We start from the raw sequence: 15,341 nt of genomic DNA, 5'->3' as shown, positions 1-15,341 counted from the left end.
CAGGACTGTTGGCTTTGGCTTTCAAGAAAAAGAAAACAAAACTTTTCTTACAACATAGTTCTACCTCAGATAAGACTACCTCAAAGTATTATTTTAACGTAAGCGGGCCGGAGGCTGTAGTCACTACTGCGGTCTCCTTTTGGAAACGCGTGACGGTTGTTGGATGGTGCTGGGCATGCCTTGCATAAACGCGAAGGGCATCCCGGCCGCCCTCTGACCTGTGACGACTTCTCTCCTGCAGGCGGAAGGGGCTGTGGTTCCGACTGAGGAAGGTGCTTCTCTGTATCTTGGGGCTGTACATCGCCATTCCCTTCCTCGTCAGACTGTGTCCTGCGATACAGGCCAAGCTGATTTTCCTGAATTTTGGTAAGTACTGTGTGTCAGTTTTTCTTAGAGTTTGTTTTCATGATTATGTCTGATTTTAGTGGGTGTCTATTCTGAGATTGAATTTACATGTAGTGAAATGTACAGATCTTCAGGGAACAATGTGCAGTGGCTAAGTGGAGAGATAGCACCGGTCTGTGCCCAGGAGCTCCCAGTGTCTGCACAGTCAGGGTGTGGCAAGGGTGCTTCCTCGTGTCCGCTGGCCATTGGGTGGCTGTGCCCGTGATGCGGAGTCTCCTCAGCAGAGTGAGTGGAGATGTTGGCAGTATGAAAAGTCATCCACAGCTGTCCTACTTGGAGGTACTTTGCCTGTGTGCAGTCAAAGAGGCTGTCCTTAGAAAAGGTGACTGTTGAAGCCGGGCAAGGTTGGTGCAAACCTGTAATCCCAACACTCAGGAGGCTGAGGCAGGAGGATCACTGTGAGTGTGAGGCCACCCTGGGCTGCACAGTAAGTTCAAGGACAGCCTGAAGTACATAGTGAGACCCTGTCTCAATGCCCCACCTCCCAAAAAGGTGACCACTGGAAAATATAACACCTTTAAAACTTAAATGTAGGTTATTTTTTCCTTAATTTTCTTTTCTCCTTAAGAAAACCTGACTTGCTTTGATTTGTGTGCTGCCTGTGCTGGCCTTATAGTGTTGTAGGCGCCTCCGATTAACCTGTTCCCATGTTGTGTTTTGGAGCGTGTGTGTGTGTTCGTTTACTTTGGGAGAAAGGGGAGAGGGGTCAAGCTTAGGAGACAAGTCCGAGGGCTGGCCTGTGTGTTTGCTGGGCACGGTCCCTTTAGGACAGTTGTCCCAACCTTTTTTGGCACCAGGGACCAGTTTCCTGGAAGACAGATTTTTGGTGGGGCGGTGGATGCTGGTTGGGGAGCGGAACTTTGATTTCCCACTTGCATGACAGGAGATGGAGCTCAGGTGGAATGTCCTGAGGCGAGGCTACCAGCTGTGAGTGTCTGTTAAGTCTGCCGCCTTGTCTGCACTCACCTGCTTGCAGCCTGGTTCCTGACTGGCCATGGCCTGCTCCGCTGCTCCCCTGCTCCCCTGCTCCCTGGCTCTGGAGTTGGGAACGCCTGCTTCAGAGACTATTTTATAGTCTTGATGAGGGGGTAGTGGGGCGGTGGGGAAAGGTTCCAGGCAGAACAGTGCTTCTGAGGACAGCACAGACAGCGCTGGAACAGGACAAGGTGGGCTCTGCGCCGGCTGTTGGTGAGCTCTTCAGGGCGGGCTTGGCTCTGTGTGACAGTCAGGCTCAGCAGCTGGGCTTGCTGCTGCGCGGGAGCAGTGAGCTAGGAGTTGAGGGGCTATAGATGAGGTACCACCAGGTGAGCTGTGGTTCGGGTCATAGGAAGAGGACACATGCAGGAGCTGCGGGTGCTCGGTGCTGTGGATTTGCTGTGGCCTGGGAAATGCAAGCCAGGGACGGCTGAGTGGATAGGTCTATCTCGGGGCTGAGACCCCCCTGTAGAAACAGCACTACATGCTCTGTAGGATCTGGGTTCAAGAGTTTGGGGTAATCAGCGAGTGACAGACTTGGTCACAGAAGCTTGGCAGAAACTGCCTAACAGGGAATTTCTGTTCCTTATACTGGTGGGAGGAATGTAAATAGTGAGGTTGACATTTTTTTTTTTTTTTTTTTTTGTTTTTCTCCGGTACCGGGAACCGAACTCACGACCTTGCGCTTACCAGGCAGGCGCTTTGCCACTGAGCTAAATCCCCAGCCCCCTAGGTTGACATTTATTACTTTGTGACTCTGTACTGTTTTTTATTTAGATAATGATAAAGTACTTGTAAAGTATGTGTAACATAGGAATTTATGGTGTCTTAAGTTCTGTCACTTTTGGGGAAGTACAGCCTGAAACAGGAACTAGCTGTACCCTACTATCAAGGGAGTTTTGGTTTTCTGACTATAAGGTTCCTAAGTGTAGAGTAAAGCACAGAAAAGAGTTTGGGTTGAGTATAACCATGACGCCCAGGGTGGCATTTGCCAGTGCAGACCTTAGGCTCAGCCCACAGACTCCAGACTTCCTCAGAAGTTACACCAAGGGCAGGTTCTTGCTGCAGGGTATGAGCTCTGCATGCACACTGGGGCACACTGTGTGTTCCAAGCAAAGATCTATATTGATTTTCTGCAGATAATTGTTGGAGCTACTTCAGGCACAACCCACAGATTTTGCTGTGCTGGTTTTCTGAGGGGAGGACAGAATGTTCTGCCAGAACAGAACTTCAGGTCTTCCTCCTCAGCCCCCACAGGCAGAGAGGAGGCTGCGCATGGGCCGTGGGCTGTCGGGAGCTCGGAGGCCCCAGGAGCACCTGTGGCTGGTGCTGTATTTTGTCTTTGCAGTGCTGGGGATGAACGAAGGGCTGTGAGCATGCAGGCCAAGCACTGTACCACTAAGCTATGCCTCCAGCTCTACGGTCGTATGTTTAAAGATCTGTAGTTCTCAGTAGCATACAAACCTGACTGACCTCTTTTGAAAAGTTACTCAGAAAAGCTGGTATCAGCAGGCAGCATGCTGGGAGCCGTGATGGGGCGTTGCGCAGCCTGGCCCCGGGCCTTGCCTCACCCTGTGCCACGCTCCAGGTATGCGCTCACCATGGCTGTGCCTCCTGGGAGCAGCACCCTGTCCCCAGGCCCTGCCACCCTCCCTGGGTAGCTGTGATGGTGCACTCCCCAAGAAAGCTCTGGAGGGGCGTTCTCTGCATTGCAGCGCCAGCTTGTCAGTGTCCCAGCTGCCGTGTCAGGCTCCAAGTGTATGTGCCCATCTTTCCTAGCTAGAGGTACAGGAGGTAGGGGTCTGAGCCAGGCCCTGGTGACCTGGAGTTTCGCTTCAGGATAGGGGAGACCCTGCATGGTGCTCACGGGGTGCCTTGTTCTTGTCCCCTCCAGATGAGAATTGTGACTCTATGGCTGTCCATTTTGACCCTGACGCCGAAGGGGGTGAAATGGTCTTATGCCCCAGACCGTGGTTAATGTATGCTTAAAGCTCACATCAAACGTGTCTGAAACTAAATGTATAAATCAGATAAAGCTTTAGAAGAAGCATAGTACCTGTGATTTAAGGTGTTAGTCCACTCTAAATATATTTTCATAAGCAAAAAAATACATGGAAACTTAGCCAAAAACCAAAGTAATATAAATGACAAAATGAAGTTACTCCTAGAACTCTAGTAGCACTACAGTTTCTTTTCTGCCAGCCTTTTTAAAAAAAAATATATGTTTGGATAAACACAGCATGTATGCTTTTTCTAACTTGGCATTCCCAAACCCGATCCACCCCGGCCGTGTCTGTGTGGCACCTGTCGTGTATGGCCTGGGAATCTGGGTACTTTCGGGATGTCACTGCCCTCAGGTCGGAGGTCAGGGCTGTGTCTCCGGTGAAGGAAGTCTTGGCTCAGAGCCAGGGAGAACATAGTCGTGATGTCTGCGTGGAGCTCAGCACCCTTTGGAAATAGATCTGTAATCCGCATAATCCCCAGCCTCTTTCCTTCCTCAGAGCAGTCTCTGTGAACTCCTCCCTCCTCTCTCTCCCTCCCCCGCTCGCACTTTCCTTCCTTCTTTCTCTCTCCGTCTCTTTCTCTTTTTTTCTTTCTTTTTCTTCCTTCCCTCCCTCCCTTCTCTCTCTCTTTCTTTTCTTCTTTCTGAAACAGGGTCTCAGTATGTAGCCCAGGCTGGTCTTGAACTTGTAGCCATCCTCCTGCTTCAGCCTCCCAAGTACTGGGATTACAGGCATGTGCCACGACACCCAGCTCTAGTAGCTTTTTTTTCTTTCCCCTCTGCTTTCCCTGGAAGCCCCTATAGCCTCACTGAGTGACTGAAATTTTGTGAGACGGCCTACCCAGCAAGGCTGCTGTTACTGCTGTGATGAGTAAGGTGATGCCCGTGGCCATAGGTCCTCAGACTATCAAGCTCAGCATTTCAGCCTTCCCCTATCAAGTTTCCCAGATTAGCTAAAAAGCAGCAGAGTGGGTTGTTTTTCATCTGTTCACGTATTTATTTACTCGCTGTATTGTCCGTGTGTAATCCTTTCTAAATCAGGCCTGCTTGTCTTGTGGCTGCTGACTTGTGATGACATAACCAGAGGTGGATAACAAAACCTACATGAGCCACAGGCTTGTGTGAGCAGCTAGCCAGACCCTGCGGGCCAGAGGTTGGAGCCTGGGCGCGGGGTCCTGGGCTGTGCAGCCAGTCCTGCTGGGGCTGGTGTGGGAGGGAGGAGCATCCTGCCATGGCCTGTTCCTGGGAGGCCACCCATGCAGCAGACCGGCTGCCTCTGCTCCAGCCTGTGTTTGCAACCAGGTCTGGCCAGGGTGGGCTTCAGGCAGCTTCCCAGAGTCTCAGGGCTGTGAAGGGTCAGAGCCAAAGGGGATCTGTGTGTGTGTGTGTGTGTGTGTGTGTGTGTGTGTGTGTGTTTGAGACAGGGTCTCGCTATGCAGTTCAGGCTGGCCTTGAACTCACTTACATAGCCCAGGCTGGTCTTGAACTCGCAATGATCCTCCTGCCTCAGCGTCCCCAGTGCTGGGATTACAGGTGTGTGCCACCATGCCTGTTGCCAAAGGGGGTCTGACCAGGCATGATCTTGGGTCCTGGCACACGCCTGGTACTGGCCTGCAGGAGGGAGCCCTGCAGTCCCAGGGTGCTCAGGCCAGCTGTGTCTTGTGTACTCTTGCCTCGTCCCTTGCTTAGTGGCGTTTCTCTCAGGAGACCTCTACTGACCCAGTGGTTCTGACGGCGCCTGTCTCTGGGGCTGTGTGCCCGTGAACCCGCCAGGCCTGGTCTTGGGGCCCGCAGGGGGTCAGTGGCTTCCTCTTCCTGTCAGGACACCAGCTTCCACCTGTGGAGGAAGCATGGCGTTGGTGCGGCTGTGAGGCCCTCATTGTGCCTGCTCTTCACAGTTGTCTTTAAATCAGGAGTAAAAGTGAGCTGGAAGACCGGAGTTCCGGAGTGAGGCTGTCCTGGAGTAGAAGTTGATTTCCTTTTTCTTTTTTAATTTTTTCTTTAGAATTTGGTTTCTCACTTCCTAAGTTGCTTGGGCCTGGCTGCTAATTCTCATGGAGCACCAGCAGAACTGTGGGCAGTGGATGCAGAACTGAGAGGCCTGAGGCTGAGCCGGGGGAGTGTGGCCTCTGCCCTCCGCACTGCTGCCCTCTGTTGGGCAGGGTGGACAGTTCCCAGCTTGGGAGGCCACTGGCTTGGATGAGTCAGATGTGAAACTGACTGTGAGCTCGAGGGGTCCCCTTACCTCACAGTTGTCAGGTGAGGGCCTGGGCTGTGGAGTGCAAGTGTAGTGAAGTCAGAGTGGGGGTGCAGGAGCAGCTGGTAGGATGGGCACACTTTCCAGGCTTCTTTCTGGCCAGAGCCTTTGCTAGGTCCAGTGGCCAGGACACGGTCTGAGCTCCTCAAATGTGTGGCTGTATGCACCCCACCCCCACCCCAGTCCTAGGAAGACAGATGTGTATCTCCTCACAGTCCTGGAGGCCACCAGCAGTCTGAGACCACGCTGCCAGCCAGCTTGCGCTGCCTGGGGTGCAGTTCTTTCTGCCCCTGCCTACATGTGGTGGGCGTCAGCTGTCCCCGTCTCCCTGCCTTGTAGAAGCTTGTGGTCCTCCTTATGTGGCTTCCCCTTCCTGTCAGGACACCAGTTGTGCTGCATTAGGGTCTTCCCCAGTGACCTAGTTCAGGTTCTACTACCCTGTGAAGACCCCTTCTCCAACTAAGGCCACATCCTTAGGGGTGCGTGTGCGGGTGTGGGCTTCAGCATGTCTTTTTTGGAAATATGACTCACTGGTAGAAGAGAAACTTAATTTAGCTGGCTCTTGGGGAAGAGATGGATTAAGATGCTGGTGGTGGTGCCAGGAGTGATGGCGCACACCTGTAATCCTAGCACTCGGAAGGCTGAGGCAGGAGGATCCTTGCAAGTTGGAGACCAGCCTGGCTACAAAGTGAGCTCAAGGCCAACCTGAACTGTATAGTGAAACCCTGTCTCAAAAAGACCAAAAAAAAAAAAAAAAAAAGAAGAAGAAGCTGGTGGTGTAGATGGCAGTCCAGGGGGCATTCCCCCACCACACGTTCAGGCAGGTCTGAGGAAGAAGCATGTGTGTCCTTTATCCTCGTGAGTCAGATGGGTAGTTTATTCAGCAAGTGCGCCTTCTCTCAGCGACAGCGACATTGTGGAAGTGAGAGCTAGTCATGCACCTGGCAAGCTCCTCCTCGCCAGAGAAGGCTGTCTGCAGCTGTGGTTCCTCCTAGACAGTGAGGTTGGACTCCTAGACAGAAGTCAGGCCTCTAGCTTCCTCCTAGACAGAAGTCAGGACTGCCCTGCTGCTTGTCACTGGCTCACTTGGGAGTGAGAAATCCCATGTCAGGGTTTATGGTTTCTTTTTAATTTAAATTTTTCTTCCTCTTTTTGGGGGGGTTACTGGGAATTGAACTCAGGACTTCGCACTTGCCAGATGGGCGCTGCACCTCTGAGCTATAACCCTAGCCCCAATTTAAATGTTTCAATTAAACCTATCTTCAAAAGTTGTGCTTACCGCCAGCAAAAAAACTGCAGTGGTGTCTCCATCACTTTTTTCGTCGCTGGGATACTGTACCTGACCCCCAGAACTCAAAGGAGGACTTTGGCTCACGTTTGTAGCATTGTTAGCTGACTCCCGAGGCAGAAGCGCTGTGACAGAGGGGCATGGTGGGCAAAAGCTGCTCGCACCATGGCGGCCACATCGGGAACCAGAGAGAGACTGGAGCTGGGGCGGGAGGGCACCCTTCCAGGTCAGGGCCAAGGAACTGCCTCTCCCAGGCACCACCACCTCACAGCAAGTCGGTATAGCACCCCTGTGGCTTGAATCCTCTTCCAAAGGTCCAGTTAGATGTAGTAAGTGTTGTGTAAGAAAAAAATGAAGCATCTTTCCCCGCCACGCCTCTGTTTTTCCTGTGCCACACGTGGGTGCGTTGTGGCCATCAGTGTCTTTTGCTGGTGTCTGCAGTAACGGAGTGGGATTGCGCGGCACCGCAGGACCTCACTGCTGCTCCTTGTTCCTCTCATCTGTTTCCGGGCCCTGATGTCCTTTGGCTCTAACGCCATGTTTCCCAGCGGGGCACCAGTTGATCCAGCCATCGGCCCACTGGCCAGTGACCTGCTCCTGTTGCTGCTGTGCTCACCTCCGCTCCCTACGGGCAAGTCCTCTGGGTTCATCTGTTCAGCTGCCCCACGTCATTTTTGGTTGTCCTTTCTGTGTAAGGGACCAGGCTAGACACTTGCAAATTCTTTTACTTTCTTAGCCTCTTAAATTCAGTTTGTCCTTGAGGCCTGCTGCTCCAGCCACAGAACATCTTCAGTGTCATCCCCTTCCCCATGGTCCCTGCCACCCGAGGCCCCAGGCTTCAGCTGTGGCTTAGCTGAGCGCCTGTGCAGGCTCCTGTGGCCCCCTCCCGCTAGGCCTTTCCTTCCCTCGTGCGCATCTCACATCAAGAAGAACCTTGTAGTTCCAGGCTCTGTTCAGAGCTTGCCCCGACGGCGCTGCCTGTGGAGCCATCTATTCCAGTGCTTCTCAGCCCCTCCCCGCTGCCTAGGCCCCTGTGGGAGCCCCCCTTGCCGTGTAAGGGGCTGTGCAATGTGGACTTGCGTGTGCACAGGTGTCGGAGGTAGGGGCTGTGCATATGTCGACAGGTGTGTGTGGGCGTGCATTGTGTGCATTTGTGGGTAGGTTGTGAGTGCACATATGTATGTGTGCCCCTGCACACCCACTAACCCTGACTCCCATCTCTTTGTGCCCTGCAGTGAGGGTTCCCTTCTTCATTGACTTGAAAAAGCCGCAGGAGCAAGGTTTGAATCATACCTGCAACTACTACCTCCAGCCCGAGGAAGATGTGACGATTGGAGTCTGGTGAGTGTCCGTGCAGCTGCAGCTGCGGCCAGCGCCCTTCGCAGCGGGCTCTGCGGTGTCACGCGGAGTCTTCTCTTCCCAGTCCTGCTCCGTGGGGAGACCTCAGCTAAATTTGATCCTCATGGTGCAGGGTGAAAATGGCTCCGGTCTTTGTGCTGAGTTTTTCCAAGTAGCAGAGGCTTTGTGACCGGATTATTTTTAGAGTGTTCTTTCCAAGGGAAACTGAAGGAGCGGGGAGCAAGCTAGATACAAAGCGCGCACCCACGCAGAATGGCAAACGCTGATGTGAATGCGCTTTGCCTGAAGTGAATGTCTCCCTGCAGGAAACAGCAGAGGTTTCTTTTCACATGCAAAACTTCCCAGCAGGAGCGATGCTATTTGCTGTCTTCTAACTATTTACTGTTTTTGCTTTAAATTGAAATTGGATTTAGGCCCGTAGCACTTGTGAGACTGAGGCAAGAGAACTGCCTCGAGTTCAAGGCCATCATGGGCTAAATAGTGAGTTCAAGGCCAGCCTGAACTATATATAGTGAGACCCTGTCTCAAAAAAGCATTGTTCAAATTGGATTTAAGCCCTGTGACGTCTCCGTGTTTTCCTTGAGAATGTGTTATAATATTTTTTCTCTAGATTAAAGTTGGTGTTCCTGAACAACTGAATCAAGATTGGTCAAGCCATTCACTGGCATTTTCTTTTTTCTCTTAGAAGCAGCTGTGAGTCACTGTCCCTTCATCTAGCTGGGTTTATTTTTGCATAGCCATAAAATCTCTTTCTGCTCCCAGAAAACTGCTGCGTATGTGAGAAGCTTGTAAATGGAATGCCATGAGTGGCCTCCCAGTGTGGGTGAGAGGATGTGCAGACGCTTGTAAGAACGTAAAAGGAGAAGGGAGAGCGTTGTTGGCCGCTGGCGCTGGGTGGAGTCTGTCGTGCTGTGTGTGATCTGACCAGCTCCTCAGACCCTCACGGGCCGGAGCTGACCTGCTGTGCCTGAGCTTCTTGTGCCCTGCTGAGCACTGTCTCCCGCGGTGGGGCGGGGCTGGGGGACTGGTCATTAGTGTGAAAGCAGTACTACTGCCTGCCCAGAGAAGTCTGAGTAACAGCAGTGGCACATCCCAAGGCAGTGCTAGCTGCTTGGTGAGTTGCTGGGTGTCAGTACTGCTGTGTTGGTGCCCCTGGACTACTGTGGTGACCACAGGGCACTGCCCGTGAGGCCAGTCAGCAGCCTGGCCTCTAGAGTCTGAGCCTTGTGGCCTCAGCTCCTCTCCCCTGGCCCAGGGCGGGGCCAGGAGCAGAGCCTTCTCGTCAGCTGGGAGCTTCCTGGGAACCTGGAACTGGGTGGACTGGCTTCTGGAAGCTGGCCAGTGTCAGCACCTTTGAAGTGCACAGGTGTATGACTGCAGTGGGCAGAACTAGCCCAGAATGTGATTCTTTTGGGTAGATCAGAGATGAGATGCTGTTGGATGTGGTAATTCCAGCACTTAGTACCTGTAATTCCAGCACTAAGGTAGTCCTGACCTGCAATTTAGGTGAGATACTGTTTTAAAACTTTAAAAATATTTTTAGCCAGGTGTGGTGGTGCACACCTGTAATCCCAGTACTCAGACTGAGGCAGGAGGATTGCCATGAGTTCAAGGCCAGTCTGGGCTACAGAGTGTGTTCAAGACCAGCCTGAACTAAATGGCAATAGCAAGACCCTGCCTCAAAAAAGGCCAAAAAAAAAATTTTTTTTTAAATTTAAAAGTGCTGGGGATGCAGCTCAGTGGCAGAGTGCCCCAGGTTCAATCCCCAGTATGAAAAAACAAAAACGAAAGGAATGAAATGCTGAAATTTAAGCTCTAAAAAACAAGGAATTGGCTATTTGACTCTTACGATTCTTGTCACTGATAGGTAAAACGAATTTGAAGGTTTATAGAGAAACTTTATTCAGATCCTCCCCGGTTTGACCTGCATTGGAATTAACCTTGGTATCCTTCCGAGGGAAAGTTTGGCCAGAGAGACCAGCTGTGTCGGAGCCATCTGGGCCGATGATGAGTGAGTCCTTGTTACCTGTGTGGCGCCAGGGCTCAGGAAGGCTCCGACCTACAGAGCTTCTGGTTATTAGGGGAGAGCGGTGTTCCCCTCATACCCTGGTAACCTCTACAAGGACCCACTTCAGTGGCCCAGAAGAAGCCTGCGTACCTGAGGAAATGCTCCTGAGGTTGTCAGCAGCTGGCCCTGCAGCTTGCGGTTCTAACTATGGGGCGCCTTCACCCTCCGGTAGTTAGGGGGCTCCCTGCAACCTGTGATGTGAAGGGAGCCGCCTGTGTAGCCTTCTTATGGCCGCCACCACCTCTGCTGCTCTTCCCAGGCACACCATCCCTGCCGCCTGGTGGAAGAACGCCCAAGGGAAGGACCAGATGTGGTACGAGGATGCCTTGGCTTCGAGCCACCCCATCATTCTGTACCTGCACGGGAATGCAGGTACCAGGTAAGGCAGAGGAGCCCACGTGGGATGCATCCTCCCTGCAGAGCACAGCTCCTTTGTGGGGCCCAGCCAGGACTAAACCTGTAATCCCACAAGATTGGGCTCACAGACCTTCTGCAGGGAGGGAGAGCATTCTGAGAGCAAAGGCGTCGCCGAGTTTCAGTGGGACTGGGGAGGCGGAGCTTGGGTAAACTTCACCAGACAGGGCAGTGCACACGGGGCCAGCAGTCCGGTCCACAGAGTGGATTTGGGGACTGCAGCCTGAGCAGTCTGTCTGTAGCTGCACGGGGTGGGGTGCAGGAGACTCTGTCTGTCAGAGGAACCCAGCCCCTCTGTCCAGGGTGTGTCCACCGGTAGAGTGCAGGTCTGCACAGTCCCTTTGGCTGCCCGCCGCCCGCGGACAGGTGCTCTGCTGGCTACTCTGACATCAGCAGCGTCAGTGTGTCCTAACGGGCTGCTTTAATCGTTCGCCCTTCAGGCCAGCTTGAGCTGGACTTGCTCGCCCCAACCAAAGATCGCCGTGCTCCTTCCACGTCACCGCTGCTCTCCCACTTCTGTGGAGTCTGGAGGGGAGGAGGGGAGGTGCAGCCTCTTAGCAAAGCATTGTTTGAGATCCCCAAGGTTACCACGTCTGCAGCTTCCTCAGGTCACCTGTGAGAGCCAGCAGCACAGAGGCAGGGCACCGCAGTGATGCTGTGAGGGTCCCGGGGGTGTGGGCATTTTGCAGGCAGCAGCAGAGAAAACCATGTGGGCCTTTCTGGAGGGGAACAGGTGTGAGGGGTGTCTGCCTGGGGGCGTGGCCCATGGCTGTTTCTGTGCTGAGTGCGTGGCCCGAATCACGCGTGGCCCGAATCACGCGTGCCCCGTGCTGCCTGCTCTCTTCTTCTCCGGGACAAAGCTGCAGTGGGCTTCACTTCTGCTTTTCAGAGAGCAAGTGTACAAACAGCTCTGGGGGCATCTTTCTATAAATAGGGAACTGTGCTGGCATGAATAAGGCTCAGTTCTGCAGAGCCAGTCATGTGACAGAAAAAGACAAAGCCTGTTTATAAGTTTAGGTCTGAAAGGCCCACAGTGGCCGTGAGGTTGGCCCTCCCTCCCACCCCAGCCACAGCCTGTGTTGCAGATCTCGCCTGCATTGTCTCTGATTCCTCACCTCTCAGGGGCCTGCCCCGCTCCCTGACCCCATCTCCGACCAGACCCAGTGGGTTGCCCCTGGCAGCGGTAGGCTCCATTGGTTTGCAGGACCCCAGCACTCAGTCTCCTGGAGGTCCAGACCCCATACACTTCTTTTTCCTCATTGCAGACAAGGGAAAAGTTGGAAAACCACTACCGTAAACTCTCCCAGAGGAAACTGCAAAGGTTTTGCAGTATTTTCCCCTGGTCTTGAAGTACAGTCCTTTATGTTTTTGTCCTTGTGCCTCCTTGGTTTTCCTCCCTTGTCTCATTGTTGTCTCCCCCTGCAGCATTGCTGCTCCGCCCCTCGCCCACACACCTGCAGGACCTCACAAGCAATAGTGTCAGGAAAGAGGGCTGAAAGGGACGCGGGGCTTCTCCAAGCTGCCCTCGCCACCGACACACCCTCCCACCCAGCGACCTGCCCGTGTGGGCAGTGCTGAGGGCACCGAAGGTCATCAGACAGAAGTGTGAGCACGTGAAGCATATTCAGCTTCAGAAATAGGAAATGTCTGGTACAGCTGCTCTGCTGTGGCGCGTGTAGGGTCAGCCATTCCCACATAGTATAATAAGAGACTGGAGTTTCCACCTGAGATGTGGCAGCTCCATCAGACCACGATTGCAGAACCTCTGTGCCTAGGTGCAGGCTTCACATATGGGGTACACGTGGAAGAGGGGACATCAGCCCAGGGAGGCAGCAGAAGGCTGTGGGGCACAGGGATGGCCACAGGATGCTAAGTGGAGCACCAAAGGTCCGCGGGTCCTAGGAAGAGGGTGGGGGCTGCCTCTGAGAGTCCCAGTGGGGCCCACTTGCATCCACACAGGTGATCCCAACACACAGGGGAGCCTGCTGTGTTTGCTTTCGTATGTCTTGCATTTGGGGCCGTAAGATACTCACTGCCTGCTGAAATATACATCCAGTAATGCAGAAATCTCCCCTAAGTGCTTCCCTGGGATGGTACTGCCAGGGGCAAGTGGGGGCCACAAAGGAGACCTAAGGAGAAAGTCACTTGTCCACCTGGGTCCCTTGCTGGAGCGGGTTTGGAATCCCAGGCTCTGTGAGATCCGCTGAAAAGGGGCACTAACACTGCTTTGTTTCCTTCCTTGCCAGAGGTGGCGACCACCGAGTGGAGCTCTACAAGGTAAGCACCACAGCCCAGAGGCAATGTGTGGCCCCGGGAGGCGAGAGCAGAGCAGAATCACTAGGTGGCCGTGCTGTGGGCAGGGCCCGGCTGGTCTGCCTCGAGGGATGGCCTCCCACGTCAGCGCACACTTGGCAGACCATCTGTTTCCGACTCTGCAGACGGTGTGGACAGCATTTGAAGGTGTCCTTAAACGTGACATTCCTCATATGTAAAAGGAGAAACCCATGTGCTCTGGCAGCAGCCCTTGCTGCCCAGGTGCAGGCTGACCTTGAGAGCAGTGAGGGCTTGGCTCAGGTTCCAGACAGACTCAGTGGAGGTCCCCGCAGGTCTGCCCTGGTATAGGAGACTCATCCTTGTGCCTGGTTTTGTTCTTGACTGGGGTGTTAGGTGTTGGAGCTTTGGGTACAGCACCCAGGGCCGCCCAAGCCTGCCTCACTCTCCCCTCTTGAGGGCACTTGCATCTGCTGTGGGAAGAGGGGGATGTGCAGATGTGGGCCCATCTCCCTGCCTTGGAAGGTCCCCTTCAGTAAATCAGATCAAGTCGAGAAAGTTGAGTTGCCAGAGAAGTGTGCAGTTTCGTGAGATTCGTGTTGTGGAAGTGACTTGCTGTACCCTGGGATAGGCCTGGGGCAGGGGTGCAGGTTCTGCAGGAATGTCAGGTGCCCAGGCGTGTGGTACCAGCTCTCTCTGCCGTGGCTGTGGGCTGGAGGTGTGCCGCCTCCCACAATGCCTGGGGTGCTCCTTAGCCCGAGCACAGGGCACAAGTATTTAAAAAATAATAGTGAGCAAAAATTCATCAAAAGCAAAACACCTGATGGCTGCTGGACTGCTACAGCAAGGGGCCCTGTGGAATCCCCCACCCAGGTCTGCCATTATACTTGGTGGTTCAGGTGGCTGGCAGCTCTGCAGCCCATCTCCTCCCAGGATGCCCGGGCACCTGCAGTGGGAGTGCAGTGCTGTCCAGGGACAGAGGAGTTGCATTGGGTCCCTCAGCTGACCAAGCAGCTGCGGGGGCAGTAAGCAGCTGGACTGTGTGTCCACAGTCTCTGTCAAGTCCCCACTGTGCAAGTCACAAGCCCAGAGCTCTTTGTGGATGTCCCAGGAGGCTCCAGTCAGAGAGTGTGGGTGTGTTGCTAGGTGTGATTTTTCCCTTCACAGGTGCTGAGTTCTCTTGGTTACCACGTGGTCACCTTTGACTATAGAGGTGAGATTTCTTTCCAGTACTCCCATTCTCCCGATCCTGCCTGATGGACAGGCTCACGCCCAGGGCCTGGAAGAAGCCTGCCGCCTGCTTTTACTCTGCCGTGACCTGTAGCAAGGGCCACTGTGTTGGGCCGGGCTTGGGCGTTCGGACAAAGCCCTTGCTGGTGGATGCCCAGGAGTGCCTTCTGGTAGGGAGGCCATCTGCATGCTTTAAATGCTGTCTTTTTTCTTTACTGGACTCAGACTTTGCCCACACCTGGCCTCAGGCACATTATGCCGGGCAGTAGAGCTAGTCTTGTTACAGTGCTGAAAACAGGGAAAGAGCCACTGAGAGGGAAGAGAGAGTCCTCTGTGCCGCCCACAGTTCTGCCTTTATTGAGTAGACTGGCTTTGTTCCTGGGAAGGCCAGAGCTGCAGTTCTGTGTCTGTTGCAAACATTGTAGCCAGTGAACAGCAGGAATACTTGTAGCAACAGTGAGCCATATCTTTCTTTTTTGTTTCTTTGGTTTGGTTTAGTTTTGGCTTCGGTTTGGGTTTGGTTTTTTGAAACCAGTCTTGCTATGTAGTTCAGGCTAGGCTGAACTGGAATTCACCAGGTAGACCTAGCTGGCCTTGAACTCATGGTAATCCTCCTGCCTCTGCCTCCTGAGTGTGGGGGTTTCAGGTATACAGTCTCCTGAGTGCTGGGATTATAGGTGTATACCACCACACCTGGCATGCCATGTCTTTTTTTTTTAAATTTTAAAGAGAATAGTAAAAAAAAAGAACAATAGCAAAATACAAACAAAACAAAGCAAGGACATTAAAAATGATACAGGATTTCAAACCAAATGATAAGGATTATCAGTGGTTGCTATATTACATATTGTTATCTTCAACGAAGTTGCTCAGATTACCAGATGGAAGAATAGAAGATTGATCAAACCATTAAAGAGAATAAGAAAATAATAATTGAAAAGAACATTAGAGACAATACATAGTTTCACTAGGCAGGATTGTAGGAATTCACCAGTGTTTGTTACACCGCATATTTTTGTCTTCACATAAGTTGCTCAGATTACCAGATACAAGCATGCAAAACGGGTCAAAA

The 15,341-nt window shown here is 53.0% G+C and overlaps 1 protein-coding gene across 1 annotated transcript in view; it reads left to right on the top strand.

The window, feature by feature from the left end:
* The window catches only part of Abhd12 (abhydrolase domain containing 12), a gene marked incomplete in the record, with an annotated part of 52,757 nt that overhangs the window by 26,665 nt on the left and 10,751 nt on the right, over nt 1-15,341 (top strand). The window contains 5 exon segments of the mRNA XM_013512239.1: nt 242-366; nt 8,163-8,268; nt 10,614-10,733; nt 13,015-13,045; nt 14,207-14,252. Of these exon segments, the coding sequence (XP_013367693.1) occupies nt 242-366; nt 8,163-8,268; nt 10,614-10,733; nt 13,015-13,045; nt 14,207-14,252 (428 nt within the window).

Source organism: Chinchilla lanigera, unplaced genomic scaffold (genome assembly GCF_000276665.1).
Source record: "Chinchilla lanigera isolate Chin_1 unplaced genomic scaffold, ChiLan1.0 scaffold00014, whole genome shotgun sequence".
In the NCBI taxonomy this organism is placed as follows: Eukaryota; Metazoa; Chordata; class Mammalia; order Rodentia; family Chinchillidae; genus Chinchilla; species Chinchilla lanigera.
This window is presented reverse-complemented; position numbering and strand designations above follow the sequence as displayed.